We start from the raw sequence: 26,870 nt of genomic DNA, 5'->3' as shown, positions 1-26,870 counted from the left end.
AAGGACATCAATTCAGCTCCAGCTTTCTCAATTGCCTGTGATGAATGAGTCGTGTGACGTGACCGATATCGAACAGACAGCTCTGCTATGCAGGTACGTGAACTCTAATGGGCCGCAAGAAGAAATGATCAAATTGATACCACTATTTTTCTTTACATAATTTAATGGTAGGCATACAACTTATGTATTGACAGTCTATGTTGCATTATAAAAGGCTTTTAGATTTTTGCGGCTCCAGACAGGTATGTTGTTGTTGTTTTTTGGGCCAATATGGCTCTTTGAACATTTTGGGTTGCCAAACCCTGGCCTAGAGCTAAAGTAACAATCCTTCAATGCTCATGTGAAATTCGCAAGCATGTTTGCCGGCCTGCCTTGTCACGTTAACCATCAAGTCTCAAGCACGTGGGGGGGGGGGGGGGATTGTCATGCAAGTCAGGTTACTTGGTTGAAGCAAGTCAGGAGTCAAGTCATAAAATGGAGTGTGTAATGCTGCATGAGTAGTGCATCTGTAAAAATGAATCATACATTTGAATCTCTAAAGAATGACAAAAAAACATTTTTGATACAAACGTATATGAGTGGCACACTGTTGATGTGGCGATAGATACTGATATATGCTGAATGTGGGAAAAAATATGTTTAATTGGGGCTGGGCGATACATCAATACCAACATGTATCGCGATTGACGTTATCAATATCAATAGAAAATGCCTTTGACAATTTCTTTAAATTAAGACGCAAATTCAGACCCCGCCATTATGCGTGTTGGAAACAGCGCACAGTAGCCTCAAATCATGAAGTACAATACCAGAGAAAAAACATTTGTCCTAAGAAAGACGCAGAAGAAAAGCAAAAGAGTAAAGTGGTGAGACTAATTCAGATTCAAGAGTTTTTATTCGCCATGCTTGAGCGTGCTAACAAGGAATTTGACTTTGGTACATAACAGCCTCTGTTCAACATCTAGGTGACTAACAACATGATAGAAGGCGGCTCGGTGTGGCGCACTGGGTAGCACGTCCGCCTCACAGTTAGGAGCGGTGCGGGTTCGATTCCACCTCCGGGCCCTCCCTGTGTGGAGTTTGCATGTTCTCCCCGTGTCCGCGTGGGTTTTATCTGGGCTCTCCGGTTTACTCCCACACCCCCAAAAAACAAGATTGGTAGGCCGATTGAAGACTCTAAATTGTCCCTAGGTATGAGTGCGAGTGCAGATGGTTGTTCGTCTTTGTGTGCCCTCCGATTGGCTGGCAACCGGTTCAGTGTGTCCCCCGCCTAATGCCCGATGACGGCTGGAATAGGCTCCAGCACACCCGTGACGCCCGTGGGGACAAAGCGGTTCGGAAAATGGATGGATGGACAACATGATAGATATATGATAATGATAGAGCTGATGATTCAAGATGGCGGCGCGCACAGATGCAGCGGCTCTTGGCTTTCCAGTTTGGTGCCTGTTTTTCGTATTTTCTTTGTGTGCACTTTTGTATTTAAACAATGCAGCCGTTGTAGGAAGGGAGAGAGATACAGCAGCTCAGAGTACCCATTCTTTTTGGGGTCCTTAGAGGAAGTGCTGGAGAGCGCTCCTTCTGGGGACTCCATCGTTCTACTGGATGACTTCAATGCTCACGTGGGCAATGACAGGGAGACCTGGAAGGAATTTGGGATTTCTGGGGTCGAAGTTACTGAGTAGGGAGAGGATCATCAGAGTAGGGAGAGGATCGAGTTGGCAAGTGGATTCTTCAGATTTTCAGACAAGGTTGCTTATTTCACCGGCAGAGGGTAGGTTGAAGTCAGGGAATGGATGAAAGAGTCATTTGAAAGTCAGGGAGCGTTAGGAGGGCTGAGATCTTGGAGCTAACTACTGATGGATATTGTCAATTTTAGTTTTTAAAAAAAAGTCATAATTGAATTACAGTAATCGGTGAAGTAAAAATGGGGATGGAGAGAGTCAGGTGGTCGAAGTGTTTTGTGAAGCAAGGAGAAAAGTGCTTGAGAGTTTCCAGAACCTAACCTGAATAAATCTGCATAATAGTTAGATTTTACTGTGGAGAGAGTGTCCTTGTAGAAAAGAGGTTCCTCAGCCAAGTATTGTATCAGGGCCGATGAAGTGCTTATCAGAGAAAGTGCAGCAGTGCATATGAGTAGTGCTGACTGGTTAATCTACATTCTGGCTCACGAAACAGGGCCGACAAGGGAAGCAGGTGTAGCCGGGTGTGACCGGTCAAAAAGTCAGAGCCAGTGCAACAAAACAGGTAGACAAATCACAGGAGGTACTTGAACAGCCGGTCGAGCAGCCAATCAGAATGTACAACACAGCTTCAATAAACCAGAAGGACAATGGACATTAACGTAATGATTGTCACGAAAGTTAACTTTATGTTAAACAAACCGGACTGTGTGTGTGTGTGTGTGTGTGTGTGTATGTATATATATATATATATATATATATATATATATATATATATATATATATATATATATATATATATGCGTGTGTGTGTGTGTGTGTGTGTGTGTGTGTGTGTGTGTGTATATATATATATATATATATATATATATATATATATATATATATATATATATATATATATATGAACTCAATTACCGTAATTTTCGGACTATAAGTCGCTCCGGAGTATAAGTCGCACCAGCCATAAAATGCACAATAAAGTGGAAAAAAACCATAAATCGCACCGGAGTATAAGTCGCACTTTTGGGGCATATTTATTTGTCAAAATCCAACACCAAGAACAGACATGAACGAGCAACAACAGGCTAAACGATAGGTATGCTAACGTGACATAAACACAAACAAAGAGCTGAGAATGGGCCTGACGTAACATTCAGAGTTATTCTAATGACTACTACATAAATAACATGTTTATAAAACCATCTGTGTCACTCCAATTCAATAAATCAATCGATCGTGCTTTATGTAAACAATGCCGGGTACGCGCGCCGTCGGACTTGTCGTGATTTGCATTTCTAATTATTCCACAGACCCATATAACAATATATAAAGTATATTTCAAATAACTATCACATTACAACAATATTATCAAACCATCTGTGTCACTCCAAATCATAAAATCCATCGATCGAATTCCTCGTTCTCAATGTCAACAACACCGCACGTGCGCTGCAGAGATCTAGTATATAACTATGTTGTAGCATTAACAAAGTACCAGGAAAGACGTGGGTTTTTATCACAACAATATTATCAAACCATCTATGTCACTCTAAATCATTAAATCCATCGATCAAATTCCTCGTTCTTTATGTCAACAACGCCGCGCGTGCGCTGCAGAGATCTAGTATATGACTATATTGTAGCGTTAACAAAGGACCAGGAAAGACGTGTGTTTCTATAACAACAATATTATCAAACCATCTGTCATTAAATCCATCAATCAAATTCCTCGCAGAGATCTAGTATATAATGATATTGTAGCGTTAACAAAGTATCAGGAAAGACATGGGTTTGGTAAACGGCTCTTTATTTAACAAAATAAGAGTTCAACGAGCCAACAACTACTTAACTTCCAGCCACGGAGGTGAAGAGAGCTCCATAAATAGGACCGGGCCTGCGTAAAAGCCATGTCCGAGCCCCATCCACCGTCCCCGGCTCAGCCACCCGGCCGAGCGCCGGCCCCCAACTTCCATCCACGGAGGTGAAAGAGCGCTCCCGTCGAGAAGGACCGGGCGTGCGTAAAAGCCATAATTGTTTTTCAAACTTTCTGTGTCACTCCAAATCATTAAATCCTTCAAACTCTTCATCCTCCGTGTCACTTACCAACAAAGCCGCTAATAATGCCGGTAGTACGTGGGGCCCTTCGTCATCTTCGTCATCCCGTGATTGAATCCTTTGCCTTTTATGTAAACAACCGCCGCGCGGCACGGGTGACGTCACTTGCAATTCAAATGACAATAATCCCTTGCTACATCGCGGTTCGTTTATCGCGGTTTCACTACATCGCAGATTTTTGTATATTACAGTACACTTTTCTGATAAGGTTTTGGTCAGGCACGTGGCAGAGGGGGTTGTTAATCACTTTCAGCTGCATTGGTGTTGATGTACTTACACTAAAGGTACACTAAAGGAGCAACAACGAGATGGTCCCCAAAACAGGACTGGTTTTACAGGTGAAGGCCATTTCAAGTTCCTCCCTCTTGATCTTTTTTAACAGTTTTTCCACAAGTGTTGGCTTTGCCTAGAGTCATTATCACGACTGGGAGCATGAGGGGATTTGTTAACCCTCCTGAAGATGTGCAGATTGTCCAACTCCTCCAAGATGACACATCCATGCGTGCTGTTGCAAGAAGATTTGATGTGTCTCCCAGTACAATCTCCAAACCATGGAGGAGATTACAAGAGACAGGCAGTTACTCTAGGAGAGCTGGACAGGGCCGTAGACGGTCCTCATTCCATCAGCAGGACCGATATCTGCTGCTTTGTGCAAGGAGGAACAGGTCGAGCACTGCCCAAGCCCTACAGAATGACCTTCAGCAGGCTACTGGTGTGAATGTTTTAGCCCAAAGTCAGAAACAGACTTCACGAGGGTGGCCTCAGGGCACGACGTCTTGTAGTGTGCCCTATGCTCACTACTCAGCACCGTGGAGATCGATTGGCATTTGCCATAGAACACCAGAATTGGCAAGTCCGCCACTGGCGCCCTGTGCTTTTCACAGATGAGAGCAGGTTTACCCTGAGCACCTGTGATAGACGTGAAAGGGTCTGGAGAAGCCAAGGAGAGCGCTATGCTGCCTGCAACATCATTCAGCATGACCGGTTCGGTGGTGGGTCAGTGATGGTCTGGGAAGGCATTTCCATGGAGGGACGAACAGACCTCTACAGGCTAGAGAATGGCAGTCTGACTGCCATTAGGTATCGGGATGAAATCCTTGCACCCATGGTCAGACCCTACGCTGGTGCAGTAGGTCCTGGGTTCATCCTGATCCACGCCATTCCTGGCCTCATGTGGCAAGAGTATGCAGACAGTATCTGGAGGATGAAGGATATGACGCAATTGAATGGCCCTCATGATCACCTGATCTAAACCCAATAGAACACCTTTGGGACATAATGTTTCGGTCCATCAGATACCGCCAGGTTGCTTGTTAGACTTTGCAGGAGCTCACTGATGCCCTTAGACAGATGTGAGGACATCCCACAAGACGCCATCCGTCGTCTCATTAGGAGCATGCCGTGACGTTGTCAAGCATGCATACAAGCATGTGGGGGCTACACAAGATATTGAAAAGAGTTTTGAATTGCAGAAATTGAATTTAGGCAAAATGGACGAGCCTGCCACATCATTTTTTCACTTTGATTTTTGGGGTGTCTATATACTGAGCCCACTGTAGGCTGGAAACTTTTATTTCCATCAAAAGAGTTTCTCTAAGATTTTAGAAAACTGGGGAAGCAGACAACCAGTTGGTCGTGAGTGAACATGAAAAACAAATAAAAAGTCCGGCTTGATGGCACACTGGGTAGCAAGGCCGCCTCACAGTTAGGAGGTTGCGGGTTCGATTCCACCTCCGGCCCTCCCTCTGCGGCGTTTGCATGTTCTCCCTGTGTCCACGTGGATTTTCTCCGGGCACTCCAGTTTCCTCCCACACCCCAAAAACATGTTTGGTAGGTCGATTGAGCACTCCAAATTGACCCTATGTGTGAGTGTGAGTTCATATGGTTGTTCCTCTTTGTGTACTCTGCAATTGGCTGACGACCAGTTCAGACTGCCCCCCGCCTACTGCCCGATGACTGCTGAAATAGGCTCCAGCACGCCTGCGACCCCCGTGGGGACAAAGCGGTACAGAAAATGGATGGATGGTATTTCTTTTACAAATTTTATTTTTCGGGGGAAATCTTCCTGTTTAGAATGACAGTTTGCATATGGTTTGATGATACTATGTATAATTTGTTTAATGAGAACCATATCTATGTCAACTTAATTCCTTTCACAAGCAAGTTGTGAGTGCCTGCCACTTCTTTTTCTCACTTCCTGACTGACGTATCCAAACTATCAAACCTGAGCAATGGGACCAAAGTCAAATCCATTCATGGGGGTATATCAGCGACCTTAAACACTCGCTTGAGACTCTTATTAAGGATATCTCTGATGGGGAAAAAAGAACCGAGAGGATAATGGTTGGGGAGGTGAAAGCGCTTACTATGCGAGGAGAAAGATAAGCACATTTTCACCTGCAAAGCAGAGTCGCGTACCTCGAGCAGTACACGAGGATGAACCACGTGATCGTTATGGTGGTTCATATCCTACCCCGGTCCTATAACCATGCTGTGACACCCGATGAGAGCGAAGGGGAGAGCATCAGGTAGTTGCCTTCCTTAATTCCAAAGGCATTTCTGTGGACTGCAACAGCATGGAGGCCTGCCACTTGTTGACCACAACGAATACAAATGTCAAACTAGAAAATGCAATTTCTGAAGAAATTGCGTGTGAAGGCAAAGAAGCTGAAAAAAATCTCAGGGAATACTTTTTTCGTTAAGCGCCAAAAAATGATAATTATATATAAATATTCCGGTTTGATTAGGGCACTTCTGGTTTATACGGGGTCACTTCCGGTTAAGCTGAGGTCACTTCCGGTTCAATTTAGACCGCTTCTGGTTTAGCTGAGGTCACTTCCGGTTTATGAGGGGTCACTTCCGGTTTAAAAAGGCCACTTCTGGTCTATTTGGATCACTTCTGGTTTAATAAGGGTGAACTTCCGGTTTACCTGATATCACTTCCGGTTTATTTGGGGTCACTTCTGGTTTGATTTGAAGCACGTCCAGTTCATTCAGGATTCATTGGGGTCACTATAGGGTCAATCCAAGATGGACACCACACTGGAAGTGGGGGTCAAGGGTTGAATTGTGTAAGCATAGTGGAAGTGGGGGTGAAGGGGGTGAATATGGCAAGCATAAGGTAAATAAAGTTGGAATGGGTTGAATCGGTTGAAAAATGTAGAAATTAGTGGTGAAAAATGGAATTTTGGAGAATTTGGTGGAATTTCATATGTGGAATTTATGATAAGTGGGAAGTTGGGTAATAGGTAAGATTAGATTTGCAATTCCTGAAGAAATGCGTGTGAAGGTGAAGTTGAATAAATACTTGCAGAATGCTGCAGAATGATGTTGAAACAAGTTGAATCGGTTGAAAAATGTAGAAATTAGAGTAGAAAAACGAAATTTGGGAGAATTTGGTTGAATTTCAAATTTGAAAATTTGGAATTACAATTGCCCCTCCGTGAGTCGTCACCTTATCGTGGTGGAGGGGTTTGCGTGCCCCTATGATCCTAGGAGCCATGTTGTCTGGGGCTTCATGCCCCTGGTAGGGTCACCCATGGCAGAAGGGTCCTAGGTGAGGGGCCAGACAAAGCATGGCTCAGAAGACCCCTGATGATGATTACAATAAATGGATGTCGTTTTCCCTCGCCCGGACGCGGGTCACCGGGGCCCCTCTCTGGAGCCAGGCCTGGAGGCGGGGCTCGAAGGCGAGCGCCTGGTGGCCGGGCCTTCGCTCATGGGGTCCGGTCGGGCATAGCCCGAAAAGAAAACGTGGGTCCCCCTTCCAATGGGCTCACCACCTGTAGGAGGGGCCATAGGGGTCGGGTGCAAGGTGAGCTGGGTGGCGGCCAAAGGCGGGGAGAACCTTGGCGGTCCGATCCCCAGTTGCAGAGGCTGGCTCTAGGGACATGGAATGTTACCTCTCTGGCTGGAAAGGAGCCCGAGCTGGTGTGTGAGGCAGAAAGGTTCCGACTAGACATAGTCGGACTTGCCTCCACACATAGTTTGGGCTCTGGTACAAGCCCTCTCGAGAGGGGCTGGACTCTCTTCCACTCTGGAGTTGCCCACGGTGAGAGGCGTCGAGCAGGCACTCTGCTCTCCAGCACTGGAGGAAGTGCTGGAGAGCGCTCCTTCTGGGGACTCCATCGTTCTACTGGGTGACTTCAATGCTCACGTGGGCAATGACAGTGAGACCTGGAAGGGCGTGATTGGGAGGAACGGCCCCCCCCCGATCTGAACCCGAGCGGTGTTCTATTATTGGAATTCTGTGCTCGACACGGATTTTCTATAATGAACACCATGTTCAAGCATAAGGGTGTCCATGTGTCCACTTGGCACCAAGACACCCTAGGCCGCAGTTCGTTGATCGACCTTGTAGTCGTGTCATCGGATTTGCGGCCGCATGTTTTGGATACTCGGGTGAAGAGAGGGGCGGAGCTGTCAACTGATCACCACCTGGTGGTGGGTTGGCTCCGATGGTGGGGGAAGATGCCGGTCCGACCTGGCAGGCCCAAACGCTCTGTGAGGGTCTGCTGGGAACGTCTGTCAGAATCCCCTGTCAGGAAGAGCTTCAACTCCCACCTCCGGCAGAGCTTTTTCCACGTCCCGGGGGAGGCGGGGGACATTGAGTCCGAGTGGACCTTGTTCCGCGCCTCCATTGTTGAGGCAGCCGACCGGAGCTGCTGTACCGGATGGCCAAGCGGAACGTGGCTTCGGCGGTTGCTGAGGCAAAAACTCGGGCGTGGGAGGAGTTTGGCGAGGCCATGGAGAATGACTTCCGGACGGCTTCGAGGAAATTCTGGTCCACCATCCGGCGTCTCAGGAGGGGGAAGCAGTGCACGGTCAACACTGTTTACAGTGGAGATGGTGTGCTGCTGACCTCGACTCGGGATGTCGTGAGTCGGTGGGGGGAATACTTCGAAGACCTCCTCAATTCCACCGACACGCCTTCCATTGTGGAAGCAGGGCCTGGGGACTCTGAGGCGGACTCTCCAATCTCGGAGGTCGAAGTCACTGAGGTAGTTAAAAAACTCCTCGGTGGCAAGGCCCCGGGGGTGGATGAGATCCGCCCGGAGTTCTTAAAGGCCCTGGATGTTGTGGGGCTGTCATGGCTGACACGCCTCTACAACATTGCGTGGACATCAGGGACGGTGCCTCTGGATTGGCAGACTGGGGTGGTGGTTCCCCTCTTTAAGAATTCCAATTACAGGGGAATCACACTCCTCAGCCTCCCTGGTAAGGTCTATTCAGGGGTGCTGGAGAGGAGGATCCGTCGGGAGGTCGAACCTTGGATTCAGGAGGAGCAGTGTGGCTTTCGTCCTGGCCGTGGAACAGTGGAGCAGCTCTACACCCTCGGCAGGATCCTCGAGGGTGCATGGGAGTTCGCCCAACCAGTCCACATGTGTTTTGTGGACTTGGAGAAGGCGTTCGACCGTGTCCCTCGGGAGGTTCTCTGGGGGGTGCTTCGGGAGTACGGGGTGCCGAGCCAACTGATAAGGGCGGTTCGGTCCCTGTATCACCGATGCCAGAGTTTGGTCCGCATTTCCGGCAGTAAGTCGGATTCGTTCCCAGTGAGGGTTGGTCTCCGCCTAGGCTGCCCTTTGTCACCGATTCTGTTCATAATTTTTATGGACAGAATTTCTAGGCGCAGCCGAGGCGTTGAGGGGGTCCGGTTTGGGGACCTCAGCATCGCGTCACTGCTTTTTGCAGATGACGTGGTGCTGTTGGCTTCTTCAGTCCGTGATCTCCAGCTCTCACTGGAGCGGTTCGCAGCCGAGTGGGAGGGTCAGCACCTCCAAATCCGAGTCCATGGTCCTCGGTCGGAAAAGGGTGGAATGCCCTCTCCGGATCGGGGATGAGATCCTGCCCCAAGTGGAGGAGTTCAAGTATCTTGGGGTCTTGTTCACGAGTGAGGGCAGGATGGAGCGCGAGATCGACAGGCGGATCGGTGCAGCGTCGGCAGTAATGCAGACTCTGTACCGGTCCGTCGTGGTGAAGAGAGAGCTGAGCCAAATGGCAAAGCTCTCGATTTACCGGTCGATCTACGCTCCTACCCTCACCTATGGTCCCGAGCTATGGGTTGTGACCGAAAGAACGAGATCCAGGATACAAGCGGCTGAAATGAGTTTCCTCCGCAGGGTGTCCGGGCTCTCCCTTAGAGATAGGGTGAGAAGCTCGGTCATCCGGGAGAGACTCGGAGTAGAGCCGCTGCTCCTCCACGTTGAGAGGAGCCAGATGAGGTGGCTCGGGCATCTCATCAGGATGCCTCCTGGACGCCTCCCTAGGGAGGTGTTCCGGGCATGTCCCACCGGTAGGAGACCCCGGGGTCGACCCAGGACGCGCTGGAGAGAGACTTTGTCTCTCGGCTGGCCTGGGAACGCCTTGGGATCCCCCGGGATGAGCTGGAGGAAGTGGCTGGGGAGAGGGAGGTCTGGGAGTCCCTCCTAAAGCTGCTGCCCCCGCGACCCGACCCCGGATAAGCGGAAGAAGATGAAGGTGAAGGCGAAGAAGGAATTACAATTGAGATTTTGGAGAAATTGCGTGTGAAGGCAAAGAAGCTGAAGAAATCGTAAGGAATGCTTTTTGCGTTCAGCACAAAAAAGATAATTATATATAAAAAATTCGGTTTGATTTGGGTCACTTCTGGTTTAGTTGGGGTAACTTCCAGTTTAGCTGGGATCACTTCCGGTTTATTTGGTTAAATTCCGGTTCAATTTAGGCCACTTCTGGTTTAGCTGAGGTCACTTCCGGTTTATTTGGGGTCACTTCCGCTTTATTGGGTCACTTCCGGTTTGATAAGGGGCACTTTCGGGTTACCTGAGGTCACTTCCGGTTTATTTTAAAGTTGCAATGGGTTGAATCGGTTGAAGTTTTGGAGAATTCGGTCGAATTTCAAATTTGGATTTACAATTGAAACTTGGAATGGGTTGAATCGGTTGAAAAACGTAGAAATTAGAGTAGAAAAACGAAAATTTTGAGAATTTGGTCGAATTTCAGATTTGAAAATTTTGAATTACAATTGAAAGAGGGTGGCTCGGTGGTGCACTGGGTAGCACGTCCGCCTCACAGTTAGGAGGGTGCGGGTTCGATTCCACCTCCGGCCCTCCCTGTGTGGTGTTTGCATGTTCTCCCCGTGTCCGCGTGGGTTTTCTCCGGGCACTCCGGTTTCCTCCCACATCCCAAAAACATGCTTGGTAGGCCGATTGAGCACTCCAAATTGTCCGTAGGTGTGAGTGCGAGTGCGAATGGTTGTTGGTCTCTGTGTGCCCTGCGATTGGTTGGCAACCAGTTCAGGGTGTCTCCCGCCTACTGCCCGATGACGGCTGGGATAGGCTCCAGCACGCCCGCGACCCCCGTGGGGACTAAGCGGTTCAGAAAATGGATGGATGGATGGTTACAATTGAAAGTTGGAATGGGTTGAATCGGTTGAAAAATGTAAAAATTAGAAGGGAAAAACCAAATTTTTTAGAATTTGGTCGAATTTCAAATTTGAAAGTATGGAATTTTTGGTAAGTGGGAAGTTGTGGAATAGGTAGGCAAAAGATGAAACGCTGAAAGTTGGAATGGGTTGAATCGGTAGGAAAATATAGAAATTAGAGTAGAAAAATGAAATTTTCGAGAATTTGGTTGAATTTCAATTTTGAAAATTTCGGGAAGTGGGAAGGTGTGGAATGGGTAGGCAAGTAATAAACAATTGAAAGTTGGAATGGGTTGAATCGGTTGCAAAACGTAACATTCAGAGTTTTTCCATTAACTATTACATAAATAACACGTTTACAAAACCATCTGTGTCATTTCAATTCATTAAATCCATTGATCGTCCTTTATGCAAACAATGACACGTATGCGCCGCATATGTGCTGTTGACGTCGGACTCGTAAGTTGCATTTCTAATTATTCCACAGACCCATATAACGATATATAGATATACATTTCGAATAACATTATCAAACCATCTGTGTCACTCCAAATCATTAAATCCATCGATCAAATTTCTCGTCCTTTGTCAACGCCACGCGTGCGCCCTGTCGTCAGCCTCGTCGTTATTTCACATATCTAGTACATCAAAGTCAAAGTCTGCTTTATTGTCAATTTCTTTACATGTTAAGACACACACAGAGATCGAAATTACGTTTCCCACGTCCCACGGTGACTAGACACATTACACAACACATACAAGCAAATAGCACAAAGAGTAAAAATGAATAGATGAATAAGTAATAACGCGATGAATAAGTAATAAGCAAATAACCCAATAAATAAACAATAAAAAATAAATAAATAGACAAATAAAAGGAGCAAAATGGAGCAAGCGTGCATACAGCAGACAGCCAGAATATAGCGCAAAAGAACAGGACGTCATGCAGCCGAGGGTGGAGACAATTCAGGATCCTGACAGCTTGGAGTATGAAGCTGTTGGTGAGTCTGGTGGTGCGGGAGCGCAGGCATTTCTACCTCTTCCCAGAGGACAGAAGATCAAACAAAGAGTGAGCGGGGTGACTCACATCACACACTCGCGGTCGCCGTGCGGGTGAGACGGGAGGTGTAAATGTCCTTCAGGGAGGGGAGTGAAGCCCCAATGATCTTACTACCTGTGTTCACTAGGGCCTTCATGTTGTATTCAGTGCAGCTACTACCCCAAACAATGATACAACTGGAGAGGGCGCTCTCAATGGTGCCACGGTAGAATGTGGTCATGATGGCAGGAGGAGCACTTGCTTGCCTGAGTTTCTGCAGAAAGTACAGGCGACGCTGAGCTTTCTTCGCCAGCGACGCAGTGTTGGTGGTCCACATGTGCACCCCCGGGAATCTGGTGCTGCTCATTCTCTCCACCACAGCACTGTCGATGGTCAGCGGCAGGCGTTGGGTGAGACCCTTCCGGAAGTCAACAACAATCTCCTTGGTCTTGCTGACGTTCAGCAGGAGGTTGTTGTCCCTGCACCACGTGGCCAGAAGGTCGATCTCCGATCTGTATTGAGTCTCGTCACCACCGGTGATGAGACCCACCACAGTTGCGTCGTCGGCATATTTCAACACGCGGTTACTGCTGTAGGTTGCAGTGCAGTCATGCATCAGCAGGGTGAAGAGCAGCGGACTGAGCACGCAGCCTTGAGGGGCCCACGTGCTCAGCGTGATGCTGCTGGAGACAGTGTCGCCAACACGTACTACCTGAGGCCTCTGACAGAGGAAGTCCAGTAGCCAGTTGCAAAGGGAGGTTACTGAGGCACAGCTTGTCGAGTTTGCAGATGAGACGCTGTGAAACAACAGTGTTGAATGCAGAACTGAAGTCCACACACAGCAATCTCACATACGAGTCTCTGTTCTCCAGGTGGGTGAGGGCAGGGTGAGGGCAGAGTGGAGGGCAGAGCAGACGGCATCCTCAGAGGACCGATTGGCTCGGTACGCAAACTGGAAAGGGTCTATGGTGGGGGGAAGAATAGATCTGATGTGCGCCATGACAAGCCGCTCAAAGCACTTCATGACGATGGGTGTCAGTGCCACAGGGCGGTAGTCATTGAAGCAGGAAGGAGCAGGATTTTTCGGCACAGGTATGATGGTGGCAGCCTTGAAACATGACGGGACGACGGCCTGCTGCAGGGAAATGTTAAAGATGTCCGTGAAGACATCCATGAGCTTCTCAGCGCAGTCCTTCAGCGCTCGACCCGGGATGTTGTCCGGGCCCGCCGCCTTACGGGTGTTGATAGCGGCAAGCGCCCTCCTAACGCTAACGGCTGAGAGGCACAGGGGCTGCTCGTTCGGAGGGGGAGGGATCTTCAGCGGGCAAGTGCTGTACTAAGCGTCGAAGCGAGCAAAGAAGTGGTTCAGTTCGTTGAGCAGAGGGACGTTGCCCTAACAGCTCTGCGGCGTGGGATTGTAGTCCGTGATGGTCTGAATGCCTTGCCACAGGCTCCGTGCATCCCTGCTGTCTTTGAAGTGGGCAGTAATCTTGGAAGAGAACGCCTTTTTCGCATCCTTGATGCCCCGCGACAGGTTCGCCCTAGCTGATCTCATGCCCGCTTCATCCCCAGGCCTGTAAAATTTGTCTCTGGCCCTCAGCAGCCCGAGGACAGCCCCTGTCAGCCATGGCTTCCAGTTAGCCCGAGTGACGATGTATTATGTGAGGGTCACATCATCAATGCACTTCGCGATGTTAGAGGTCACAGAGTCAGTATACTCCTCAATGTCCGTCTGAATGTTGCAAGTGGCTGCCTGCTTAAACATTTCCCAGTCTGTAGTGCCAAAACAGTCTCGAAGAGCATCAGAGGCCACTCTTATCCGCTTGCGAACCGGCCTGGAAGCTCTCACTCTTTGTCTGTACGCGGGCATAAGCATAACAGTGATGTGGTCAGAAAGTCCAATGTGGGGGAGGTGGGTGGCATTGAAAGCTCCGTTATGTGCAGTGTAGACCAGGTCCAGGAAGCTGTCACCACGTGTTGGAAAATTAACATGCTGGTACAGCTTGGGAAAGACAGACTTCAGGTCAGCATGATTAAAATCCCCAGCAAAGATGGTGAAACCGTCAGGGTGCGCCGTCTGCTGATCACTGACAGCCTGGTACAGTTCACTAAGGGCCGTGATCCTGTCGCTTCCAACGTTGGAAGGCAGGATGTAGACCGCGACTAGCAAAATCGCAGTAATTTCCCTTGGCAGATAAAAAGGACGGCACTTAATGATCACAAACTCCGCCAGTGGCGAGCAGTGTCTGCGTACAACTACAGAGTCCCGGCACCATTTGTCACGGATGTAGACACAGTCCTCCTCCACGTGATTTTCCCCCTTTTACAATGGCCCGGTCGGCTCGATAGCACGCCAGCTGCTCCAGTTGCACAGCAGAGTCCGGAATGTTGACATTCAACCAAGTCTCAGTGAACACGAGCACACAGCAGTTACTCACTGTACGGTTCGTAGATCTCAGCAGTCGAATGTAATCCATTTTAAGCAACTATATTGTAGCGTTAACAAAGTACAAGCAAAGACGTGGGTTTGGTAAACGGCTCTTTATTTAACAAAACAAGAGTTCAACGAGGCAACAACTACTGAACTTCCAGCCACGGACGTGGAAGAGAGCTCCATAGAATAGGAGCGGGCTTGCGTAAAAGCCATGTCCGAGCCCCATCCACCGTCCCCGGACAGCCACCCGGCCGAGCACCGGCCCCTGACTTCTATCCACGGAGGTGGAAGAGAGCTCCGTAGAGTAGGAACGGGCGTGCGTAAAAGCCATGTATGTCCTAGCCCCATCTACTGTCCCCGGACAGCCACCCGGCTGAGCACCGGCCCCCGACTTCCATCCACGGAGGTGAAATAGAGCTCCGTCGAGTAGGACCGGGCGTGTGTAAAAGCCATAATAGTTTTTCAAACCTGTGTCACTCCAAATCATTAAATCCTTCAAACTCTTTGTCCTCCGTGTCACTTACAAACAAAGCCGCTAATGATGCCGGTAGTACGTGGGGCCCTCCGTCATCTTCGTCATCCCATGATGGAATCTTTGTCTTTTATGTAAACAACCGCTAAGCCGCTGACGTCACTTGAAATTCAAATTACAGCAATCCCTTGCTACATTACGGTTTGTTTATCACGGTTTCCTTTTTTTTTTTTTCTTTGGAAAATTTGTGAAAAGTGCCCACTCCACCCAAACTAAGAAAAAAATGCGACTTATAGTCCAAAAATTACGGTAACTTAGAATCTCAAGACTGCAACATGTCCAGTAGAAGTTGGGAAAGGTGGCAAAAAATACTGAGAAAGCTGAGAAAAGCTCATCAAACACCTATTTGGAACATCCCACGTGTGATTAGGCTAATTGGGAACAGGTGGGTACCATGATTGGGTATAAAAGGAGCCTCCCCAAACATGCTTAGTCATTCACAAGCAAGGATAAAAATTAAAACTCAAAATTTTCCAAAATTGCAAGGAATTTGGGGATTCCAACATCTACGGTCCATAATATCATCAAAGGGTTCAGAGAATCTGGTGAAATCACTGCACGTAAACGCCACAGCCGGAAACCCAGACTAAATGACCATGACCTTTGATCCCTAAGACGGCATTGCCTTAGAAACTGACATGAGTGTGTAAAGGATATCACCAAATGGGCTCTGGAAAACTTCAGCAAACCACTGTCAGTAAATACAGTTCGCCATTACATCAGTAAGTGCGGGTTAAAACTCTACCATGCAAAGCAAAAGCCATTCATGAACATCATCCAGAAACGCTGCCCCGTTCTCTGGGCCCGAGCTCATGTAAAATGGACTGATGCACAATGGAAAAGTGTCTTGTGGTCTGATGAGTTCACTTTTCAAATAGTTTTTGGAAACACTGGACGTCGTGTCCTCTGGACCAAAGAGGAGGCGGACCATCCGGATTGTTATCAACGCAAAGTTCAAAAGCCAGCATCTGAGATGGTATGGGGGTGTATTAGTTCCCATGGTATGGGTGACTTACATTTCGGTGAAGGCAACAAATGCTGAAAAGTGCATACAGATTTGGGAGCAAAATGCCATCCAAGCGACGTCTTTTTCATGGATGCTGATGCTTATTTCAGAAAGATAATGCTAAGCCACATTCTGGACGTGTTACAACAGCGTGGCTTCGAAGTAAAAGAGTCCAGGTTCTCCCCTGGCCTGCTTGCAGTCCAGACCAGTCTCCCATTGAAAATGTGTGGCGCATTATGAAGCGTAAAATCCGACAGGGAAGACCCTCGACTGTTGAACAACTGAAGCGGTTCATCAAGCAAGAATGGGAAAGAATTCCACATGAGAAGCTAAGAGAATTAGTCTCCTCTCTTCCAAAACGTTTATTGAGTGTTATTAAAAGGAAAGGTGATGTAACGAAGTGGTAACCATGCCCTTTCCCAACTTCTACTGCATGTGTTGCAGCCATAAAATTTTAAGTTAATTATTATTTGAAAAATAAAATAGTTTACGAGTTTGAGCATTACATATGTTGTCCTTGTAGTGTATTCAATTGAATTTAGGTTGAAAAGGATTTTCAAATCATTGTATTTTGTTTTTATTTACATTTTACACAATTTCCCAACTTCAACCGAATCCGGTTTGTACAATCAGGAGCCTCAATAACAACAAAAGCTCTGGCGGAATCCTGGTTGAACTACTAAAGAAAGGAGGCTACCTTCTCAAGCGGAAGCTGTTCCACTTCTTAGTAATTAAATAATTATTAAATTATTATTAAAAGGAAAGGTGATGTAACGAAGTGGTAAACATGCCCTTTCCCAACTTCTACTGCACGTGTTGCAGCCATGAAAATCGAGTCAAATATTATTTGAAAAATAAAATAAAGTTTACGAGTTTGAGCAGGGCGGCTCGGTGGTGCACTGGGTAGCACGTCCGCCTCACAGTTAGGAGGGTGCGGGTTCGATTCCACTTCCGGCCCTCCCTGTGTGGAGTTTGCATGTTCTCCCCGTGTTCGCGTGGGTTTTCTCCGGGCACTCCGGTTTCCTCCCACATCCCAAAAACATGCTTGATAGGCCGATTGAGCACTCCAAATTTTCCCTAGGTGTGAGTGCGAATGGTTGTTCGTCTCTGTGTGCCCTGCGATTGGTTGGCAACCAGTTCAGGGTGTCCCCCGCCTACTGCCCGATGACGGCTGGGATAGGCTCCAGCACACCCGCGACCCCCGTGGTGACTAAGCGGTTCAGAAAATGGATGGATGGATGGATGGAGTTTGAGCATTAAATATGTTGTGTTTGTAGTGTATTCAATTGAATATAGGTTGAAAAGGATTTTCAAATAGTTGTATTTTGTTTTTATTTACATTTTACACAATTTCCCAACTTCAACTGAATCCGGTTTGTATAATAATGACAATAAAAGTACCGTAATTTTCGGACTATAAGTCTCGGTTTTTGTCATAGTTTGGGTGGGGGGGGGGACTTATACTCAGGAGCAACACATGTGATTTTTTTTCACAAATTTTCAAAATTCAAAAATCCACGATGTAGTGAAACCGCGATGTAGCAAGGAATTACTGTCATTTGAACTGCAAGTGACGTCACCCGTGCCGCGCGGCGGTTGTTTACATAAAGGGCAGGATTTAATGATTTGGAGTGACACAGATGGTTTGATAATATTGTTGTAATATGATAGTTATTTGAAATATACTTTATATCATTATATGGGTCTGTGGAATAATTAGAAATGCAATTTACAACGGGTCCGACGCTGCGCATACGCTGCGCATATACGGCATTGTTTACATAAAGCACGATCAATGGATTTAATGAATTGGAGTGACACAGATGGTTCGATAAACGTGTTATTTATGTAATACTTACTTGAATAATGTTACGTCAGGCCCGTTCTCAGCTCTCGTTTGTGTATATGTCACGTTAGCATACCATATCGTTTAGACTGTTGTTGCTGGTACATGTCTGTTTTTGGTGTTGGATTTTGACAAATAAATTTGCCCCAAAAGTCCGACTTATACTCCGATGCGACTTATATATGTTTTTTTTCACTTTATTGTGCATTTTATGGCTGGTGCGAATTATACTCCTGAGCGATTTATAGTCCGTAAATTACGGTGTGTGTGTGTGTGTGTGTTTATATATATATATATATATATATATATATATATAATGACATACATGTAAGCCTAATGGGAGGCAATCAAAGTGAACGCACCCCCCCAGCAAGTTTGGCTGCGCATACAGTGAGCCCCCCCCCGTCACCGCACCATATAGACACCAAAGCTAAGAAGCTATTCAATGCATTACACATCAATGCAAGCATTCACTTGTTTCTTTTAAACTAAAGAAAATTAATGACCACAAAAAATGAGTGGGGTTGCTGGACCAAGTAAGAAGCCAAACCGTATCACTTTCATACAAAAAGGGAGCTGGACTTTACATCATAGACTGGGTTGACATTCCCTTTAGTGCATCACCATCTAGTGAATGCATACTGCAACCCAAGTGAACCCCAGTTTGATGCAGTAGGTTCTATTATATGCGCCTTTTAATCCGGTGCGCCCTATTTATGAAATAATTTCTCAAATAAAAAATTCAATGGAGGTGTGGCTTGTAATCCAGTGCGCCTTGTAGTGCAGAAATACGGTAATAGCTGACAGAAACATGGCGGACGATGATAGAGGGACTGATTTTGTCTTGGATGGTTATGAACTTGCAATACAAAATTAAAGGAACACTTTTAAAACACATCAGATTTTAATGGTAAAAACAATGTGGGATATCTATACTGATATGGACAGTTTAATGTCTCAGGAACAAAAGGATGACACATCTTTTGATGGAAATAAAAGTTGTCAGCCTACAAAAGGCTCAGTATATAGACACCCCAAAAATCAAAGTGAAAAAATTATGTGGCAGGCTCGTCCATTTTACCTAAATTCAGTTTCTGCAACTGAAAATTATTTTCAATATCTTGTGTGGCCCCCACGTGCTTGTATGCATGCTTTAACAACGTCGCGGCATGCCCCTAATGAGACAACGGATGGTGTCTTGTGGTATGTCCTCCCAGATCCGTCTAAGGGCATCAGTGAGCTCCTGTAAAGTCTGAGGAGCAACCTGGTGGCGTCATTATGTCCCAGAGGTGTTCTATCGGCTTTAGATCAAGTGATCGTGAGGACCATTCAATTGTGTCAATTCCTTCATCCTCAAGATACTGTCTGCATACTCTTGCCACATGAATTCAGGAATGTCGTGCATCAGGAGGAACCCAGGACCTACTGCACCAGCGTAGGGTCTGACCATGGGTGCAAGGATTTCATCCCGATACCTAATGGCAGTCAGACTGCGGTTCTCTAGCCTGTATAGGTCTGTTCATCCCTCCATGGAAATGCCTCCCCAGACCATCACTGACCCATCACCGAATCGGTCATGCTGAATGATGTTGCAGGCAGCATAGCGCTCTCCTTGGCTTCTCCAAACTCTTTCACGTCTATCACAGGTGCTCAGGGTAAACCTGCTCTCATCCGTGAAAAGCACAGGGCGCCAGTGGCGGACTTGCCAATCGAGCTCCACTGTGCTGAGCAGTGAGCACAGGGCACACTACAGGACGTCGTGCCGAGGCCACCCTCGTGAAGTGCCCTGAGGCCACCCTCGTGAAGTGCCCTGAGGCCACCCTCGTGAAGTCTATTTCTGACTGTTTGGGCAGAGACATTCACACCAGTAGTCTGCTGGAGGTCATTTTGTAAGGCTAGGGCAGTGCTCAACTTGTTCCTCCTTGCACAAAGCAGCAGATATCGGTCCTGCTGATGGGATGAGGACTGTCTAAGCCCCTGTCCAGCTCTCCTAATGTAACTGCCTCTCTCCTGAAATCTCCGCCATGCTCTCGAGATTGTACTGGGAGACACATCAAATCTTCTTGCAACAGCACGCATGGATGTGCCATCCTGGAGGAGGTTGACAATCTGCGCAACTTCAGGAGGGTTAACAAATCCCCTCATGCTCCCAGTCGTGATAATGACTCTAGGTAAAGCCAACACTTGTAGAAAAACTGTTCAAAAATATCAAGAGGGAGGAGCTTGAAATGGCCTACACCTGCAAAACCAGTCCTGTTTTGGGGAGAATCTCGTTGTTGCCCCTCTAGTGTACCTGTTGTTAATTCCATCAACACCAATGCAGCTGAAAGTGATTAACAACCCCCTCTGCCACATGCCTGACCAAAACCTTATCGAGAGAGAGAGAGACAGAGAGAGACAGAGAGACAGAGAGAGACAGAGAGAGAGAGAGAGAGAGAAATGATGCAGCTGATGAGATTCTGTTACTGGAATTCTAGTCACTGATATCAGCGATCACTTGCTAATATTTACCACTCTAAATACTGACTATGAACAGCAGGAGAATAACAATACAATTAGGAAAAGAGTGAATTCACAGGAGACTCTTAATGCTCTAGAAAGTGACTTAATTGATCAGAATTGGAATAAGGTTGCAGTAACGATGATGAAGATCAATGCATTTTTGTCTTCTTTACTGTACACGTGAAAGAAAAAGTAAAACTAAGTAAAAACTTTGTTACAGGTAATAAAAAAAAAAAATAGTTTTCAAATTGAATAAGTAATGGGACAACCCCACACCGAATCTTGCCCCCCCCACACACACACACACACATAATCGCACCCACCCCTTAGGAGGCAGCTTTCATTGAATTTGCATTGAACTGGTGTGTTGCAATAGGGAGACATAGGGTGTATTCAGACCTGACTGTTTGTCCACTTTAAACGGACCAGGGTTCGGACCTTTTGTACAGGTGTGAATACACGTAAATGAATCCTGCTGCAGATGAAAGAAACAGACTAAGACCTACTTTTTCAAGTGGTCTCAGTTTGCTTCCAAACGAACTATAGTGCGGTTTGCTTCAGGTGTGAATAAAAACAGCATAGATCCGAACCAACAGCACAAATATGCACAGCAGAAAGCAACACGTAGGACTTACATGTTTTCCTCCAATTCCGGGTCTGTGCTATGTGTGCCACCCTGGTCATTGCTGTCCAATGGGCACACAGATCGTCACGTGTGGATGTTTACAGTACTTCACTTGCGAAATGTACAGTCTGAATAGGAACCGCACCAAACGAAAATAATTAAGTCCGCTTTTGGTCCGGACCAAACAAGCGAGCTAAAGAACTTTCCTGGTCTGAACACACCCTATGTTTCATCATAACCATTTTGTAGTTATTTAACGGGGTAAAGTGTTTAGTTTTGAACAAGTGTTGAACATGTGTCTGATAAAAAAAACACAGGAGTCTAAACTTGCTTAGAGACCAAAATTGGCTATTTTTACCTTTTCATTGTAAATTCAAATACCTAATCTAAACACACCAACCCAGCTGATGGCCTATCAATAAAAACAACACAGTATGAAAGAAATTGTGTAACATCTCAAAACTTTTGGTGTTCTTTGATTTAGAGGATAAGGAGTATCCAGTACATTATTGTTGGGGAGGTGATATAGTTTGATCATTTGCGTTTGCCACTGACGTCACATAAGGATTATTATTAAACTTCCACACCGGGAAATAACTGACACATAATAAATTACAATTGGCGCCCTCTACTAGGTATAGTGCTACATTTAAAGGGAAATGTGAATTCTGTAAAGCGCGACCAAGATGCACTTTGACGGTTTGGACCTGTATTTATTTAGGAATTACTGAGAGATGGAGTTCCGGATGAAGGGATTTGAGCGTCAATTCATTTACTTACCCTTTCTCCAAAGTGATTCCCTGCGCTCAATTTGGTTAATGAAGACCACAACACCGCTAATATGAGAAACGTAGCAATGACAAATAAACCCCGTAAGAAAAATCCTACTTTAAATCTCATTTTGGAATACCTTGCTAAAAGCCTAGAAACGAACACCTCAACACAAGGTTTGACGATGGTAATGTCTAGAGAACAGGAAGCTACTGGCCAAGTTTCATTTTTTACGTTGTAAGATTCTCCTTCTGCAATACCCGCCCTTTAGTTTACATTTAGGCTCCATCCAAACACCTCCACTATAACCGAGGGTTCTCATTGAAGTGTACATCGCGGAGAAGTGTACAAAGTGCGAGAGCGTAGGTTACAAGCGTGTGAACTTGCACAATTAGGACACTAGGTGCTACGTCATCGACTTACGCCGATGATGGCTTAGTCCAAATTCGAAGGCTACGTCTTCCAAGGCTGGTTCGAAAGCTGGGTCCTTCGTAGCCCTGACGCTCTTCCTCCGTGGACCGCATAAACCGTGGCGAATTTAGCGGACTATCTCGGTACAAATCAATAGCAGCGTCCTTCAACGAACGATCTGGCGACGACGTGGCGTCATTTCCGGCGGGACAAGCCTTTTTTTTTTTTTTTTTAAACTTTCAAATCACTTTTATTGACCATCAATTAGAAAACATCTCAAATCATCAACTAAAGCTAGCAGACACAGAAACACAAAAAAAGAGATCCAGATGACCAACAGTAAAGAATATGGTTCACAGAAAATTCTCAGCACTATGCCATGATAACACATTTTACATACAGGTCTGTACAAGAAAATGTGACAACAAAGCAGGTACTGTCCCTCCGTAATAACATTGCATCACATGATGCAGCAGGGAAGGCACTGATAAGAAACAGCGACGTAAGCATTATGGCCACTTGAATTTGAAAAATGAATGAAAGCACAAAGTGGACAGATAATGTGTAACCGAAAAGTACTCCAAGAACAAAGTGAGGAGCAAATGGGCAACATGCAGATTTCCCTTGACTTGTGCAAATTCAGAATTGTAGTAAAAGTTGGACATATTTCGAAGGTAAAAAAATAAGCTTCTGAAATACATTCATTCCTAACAAAAAAAGGCAACCAAAAATATCTAATGGACCCTGAGGGAAGCCCTAGGCCTCAGGGCCTGAGGCCTTCCACAAAATGTTCAACCATATGGTTGACTAATTTTGCTTCATCAATGGAAACAATTAGTAATCAGTTAATCGAGCCCAAACCCATAATTTATGCATTGTTGGTATGAAAAATGTTAGACATTTTTATTGTGAAGAGGGAGCAACAGCAATGTGGACATGTTCTATTAGGGTGGACAATTTCTGTACAATATTATGCTCATATGTACAATTCTTTTATTATTTTATTATTTTATGCAAACATAACTGCTCAATCAGAACACGAATACAACACACGCGCACACTGGGGGGTGCCGCCCCCCACACTCAAGTACGAAATGGTCATGTGACAAGTTCCCGCCTCAGGTACGAAATGGTCATGTGACAAGTTCCCGCCTCAGGTATGAAATGGTCATGTGATAAGTTCCCGCCTTGCCGGACAGTATAAAACAAGCTGACCTGGAGACAGAACTTGTTGTTTCATCTGCTGCCGTGCCTTGTGTATTGGCCACCATCAAACAACCCAAAATCTTGCCAATAAAGAACCAACTCTAAACTCCACACCTTTGCTTTCCTGGCTCAACAACGGATGTTAGGGTTTATAAACTATCTTGATCGTATGATTATGTTGTTAAGTTTGCAATCGCAGACAATAAGCAGGCCTTTGATGGCAAGATGGCGGCGCGTGCACACGCAGCGGCCTCTCTCCGTCGTTTGTTCATTTTATGAGTGTTTGTCAGACAGTTTTGTGTGTTTGTCTGATCGCACCACGTAGCGCTGCGAGTACAGCAGGCAGGTTCTGCTCGACGTCGGCGAAAGCGAGTTTTGCGGCGTTTCAGACTTTGATGCGGGGACATTAAAGTCACTGGGACTACAATGCCTGCATCATCGCTGGACTCGTCTGCTACTCCTTCCCCGGACCAGCAGCGTCGGAAGCGTTGTGCGAGGAGGCAGAAGAGGGGGAAGCGCGGAGGCGTCCGGGCCAGGCTGGCGGCGTGCCCAACTCGCCCGGCCGTGCCTTCCATTCTTCTGGCGGCTGTCCGGTCGCTGGACACCGGACTCTGCTGTGCTACTGGAGCGGCTGGCGTGCTATCGAGCGGACCGGGCACTTACTGCTTCTTCGTTGCTCTTGTCTGTTCGTTTTCACTCTTTGTGCTATTTGGTGCGAGTGTTGTGTACTGTCTAGTCACCGTGGGACTAATTTCGATCGAGAATAATTGTCAATTGATTGTCTATGTGAAGCCCTTTGAGACTGCTTGTGATTTAGGGCTATACAAATAAACTTGACTTGACTTGACTTGGATGTAGACTAGAATGATGAACGCGGATAATATTATAATCATGGGCGATTTTAACGTCCACATGAATTTACCGTCAGAGCCACTTACTTCGGCGTTTCAGACTCTAATTGATACGTTTGGTTTTACGCAAGCCGTACAGGTAGCAACGCATAAGAATGGTAATACCTTAGATTTGGTATTATCCCGAGGACTGGCAACCTCTAATATAAAAGTACTGCCTTACACTACTGTTTTGTCTGATCACTACTTAATAAAATTTGAAATTTTAGTTCTTAGTCAAAGACAAGAGAGCAATCAGAATTATAGCAGCCGTAATATTAACTCCATGACTGCGACTGCGCTATCTAAGCTACTGCCACCAGCAACTGCCGTATTGCCCTCATATACCGGCTCTATTGATAATCTTACAAATGAATTCAATGCTACATTGTTAAATGCCATTGATTCTGTGGCACCGCTACGTCTAAAAACTCGCCGTAGACTGCCTACTCCGTGGTTCACAGATGAAACACGTTCGCTTAAACAATTAAGTAGAAAGCATGAGCACAAATGGCGTTTAACCAAACTTGAGGTTTTCCATCAGGCATGGCGCGACAGCCTCCTGAACTATAAAGATGCGCTTATCTTAGCAAAAACTCGTTATTTTTCGCAGGTCATTAATCTCAATAAGAACAATCCTAAATACCTATTTGATACGGTGGCAAAGCTAACACTACGCCAGCCAACCCCCGACAGCTCCTTTCACTCGGCTGACGAGTTCATGAAATTTTTTGCTCAAAAGATTGAATCCATTAGGGATGAGATCAAGATGACCATTCCGATCACTCAGTCGGGACCGCCGATTACCGGCGCCGACGATCATGCAATAACCCTTTCAAATTTTAAAAGCGTGTCCCTCGAAAGGCTTACACAATTAGTTAGTGCGGCTAAACAAACAACATGTTTACTTGACCCGCTTCCAACCAAACTATTTAAATAATTATTTCAAATTTTAGGACCGTCCGTTTTAAATATAATTAATCTGTCTATCTCCTCTGGGATAGTGCCAACAGCCTTTAAAACCGCTATTATTAAACCGCTACTTAAGCGACCAAATCTTGACCCGGACTGTCTCAGTAACTATAGGCCAGTTTCAAATCTCCCATTCATAGCAAAACTGCTTGAAAAAGTAGTAGCGCAGCAGCTTATTGATTACATGGTCGCTAATAATCGATATGAATCTTTTCAGTCTGGGTTTAAAGCTAATCATTCCACTGAGACAGCACTTGCTAAAGTGACTAATGATCTCCTCTTAGCTATGGATTCAAATACTTCATCGGTATTGTTACTACTCGATCTCAGTGCTGCCTTCGACACCGTTGACTTCAATATTTTATTAGAGCGTCTTAAAGGTTGTGTTGGTATTTCGGGGTCAGCACTAGGCTGGTTTCATTCGTATCTATCAGACAGGACGCACCGAGTGGTCCATGGCAATGCGTCCTCTGAGCTCTATAAAGTTACGTGTGGTGTCCCACAGGGATCGGTACTAGGACCAATTCTATTTAATATTTATATGACTCCGCTTGGGAACATAATACGTAAATATAATATTAGTTTTCAATGTTACGCGGATGACACCCAATTATATATGCCATTATCAATGACAGATCCGCGGGACTGTTGTAATCTTGAGGCATGCCTTGCGGAGATCAAGCAATGGATGTCTCTCAACTTCCTTCGTCTGAACCCAGATAAAACTGAGATGTTGATAATTGGTCCAGCTCGTTATCAACATTTATTTAAGGAAACCGCTATAACTCTAGATAACCGTACTATCACTCAGAGTGATACTGTAACTAATCTCGGGGTAATATTTGACCAAACGCTCTCCTTTCAAAAGCACATTAAGAATATAACAGAATAGCATTTTTTCACCTTCGTAATATTGCTAAAATTTGCCCAATCCTCTCGACCGGTGATGCCGAAATTATTATACATGCATTTATCACGTCGCGCCTGGACTACTGTAATGCATTATTCTCTGGTCTTCCCAAGTCCAGCATCAAAAGTCTACAGTTAGTACAAAATGCTGCTGCAAGGCTGCTCTCACGGACAAGAAAATTTGATCACATTACCCCAATATTAGCCAATTTACACTGGCTCCCGGTCCATTTAAGATGTGACTTCAAGGTTCTTCTATTAACCTATAAATCGTTGCATGGCTTAGCGCCTTCATATCTCGTCGACTTAGTTTTTCCTTATGTTCCGTCTCGTAACCTTCGTTCGCAAAACGCTAGTCTTTTAGTGACACCGAGGGCCAAGAAAATGTCTGCAGGGGCTAGAGCATTTTCTATTCGGGCTCCAGAGCTCTGGAATGCCCTGCCAATGGATATTAGAACTGCTACCTCAGTAGAAACATTTAAGACACGTTTAAAGACGTATTTCTATGATATGGCCTTTAATTAACCT

The 26,870-nt window shown here is 46.0% G+C and overlaps 1 protein-coding gene across 15 annotated transcripts in view; it reads right to left on the bottom strand.

Moving 5' to 3' along the window:
* Window positions 1-22,532, bottom strand: part of galnt7 (UDP-N-acetyl-alpha-D-galactosamine: polypeptide N-acetylgalactosaminyltransferase 7) — a 141,830-nt gene extending 119,298 nt beyond the window's left edge. For 3 of the 15 annotated variants that reach the window (XR_015066098.1, XR_015066097.1, XM_085912567.1), the window contains exon 1: window positions 21,964-22,295. Coding sequence is in view for 8 of the 15 variants with exons in the window: in XM_085912567.1 (XP_085768693.1) it covers window positions 21,964-22,083 (120 nt within the window). In the remaining 7 variants the exon portion in view is untranslated. Of the gene's footprint in view, window positions 1-21,193; window positions 21,943-21,963; window positions 22,313-22,377 lie in introns of those variants that run through there. The other 12 variants (XR_015066099.1, XM_085912569.1, XM_085912568.1 and 9 more) reach the window with 10 other exon arrangements.
* Window positions 22,533-26,870: the final 4,338 nt, after the last annotated feature.

This window comes from Syngnathus leptorhynchus, chromosome 5 (genome assembly GCF_054491065.1).
Source record: "Syngnathus leptorhynchus isolate UIUO chromosome 5, UIUO_Slep, whole genome shotgun sequence".
NCBI lineage: Eukaryota > Metazoa > Chordata > Actinopteri > Syngnathiformes > Syngnathidae > Syngnathus > Syngnathus leptorhynchus.
Note: the sequence above shows the minus strand (reverse complement) of the source record. Positions and strands in the feature narration are given on the sequence as shown.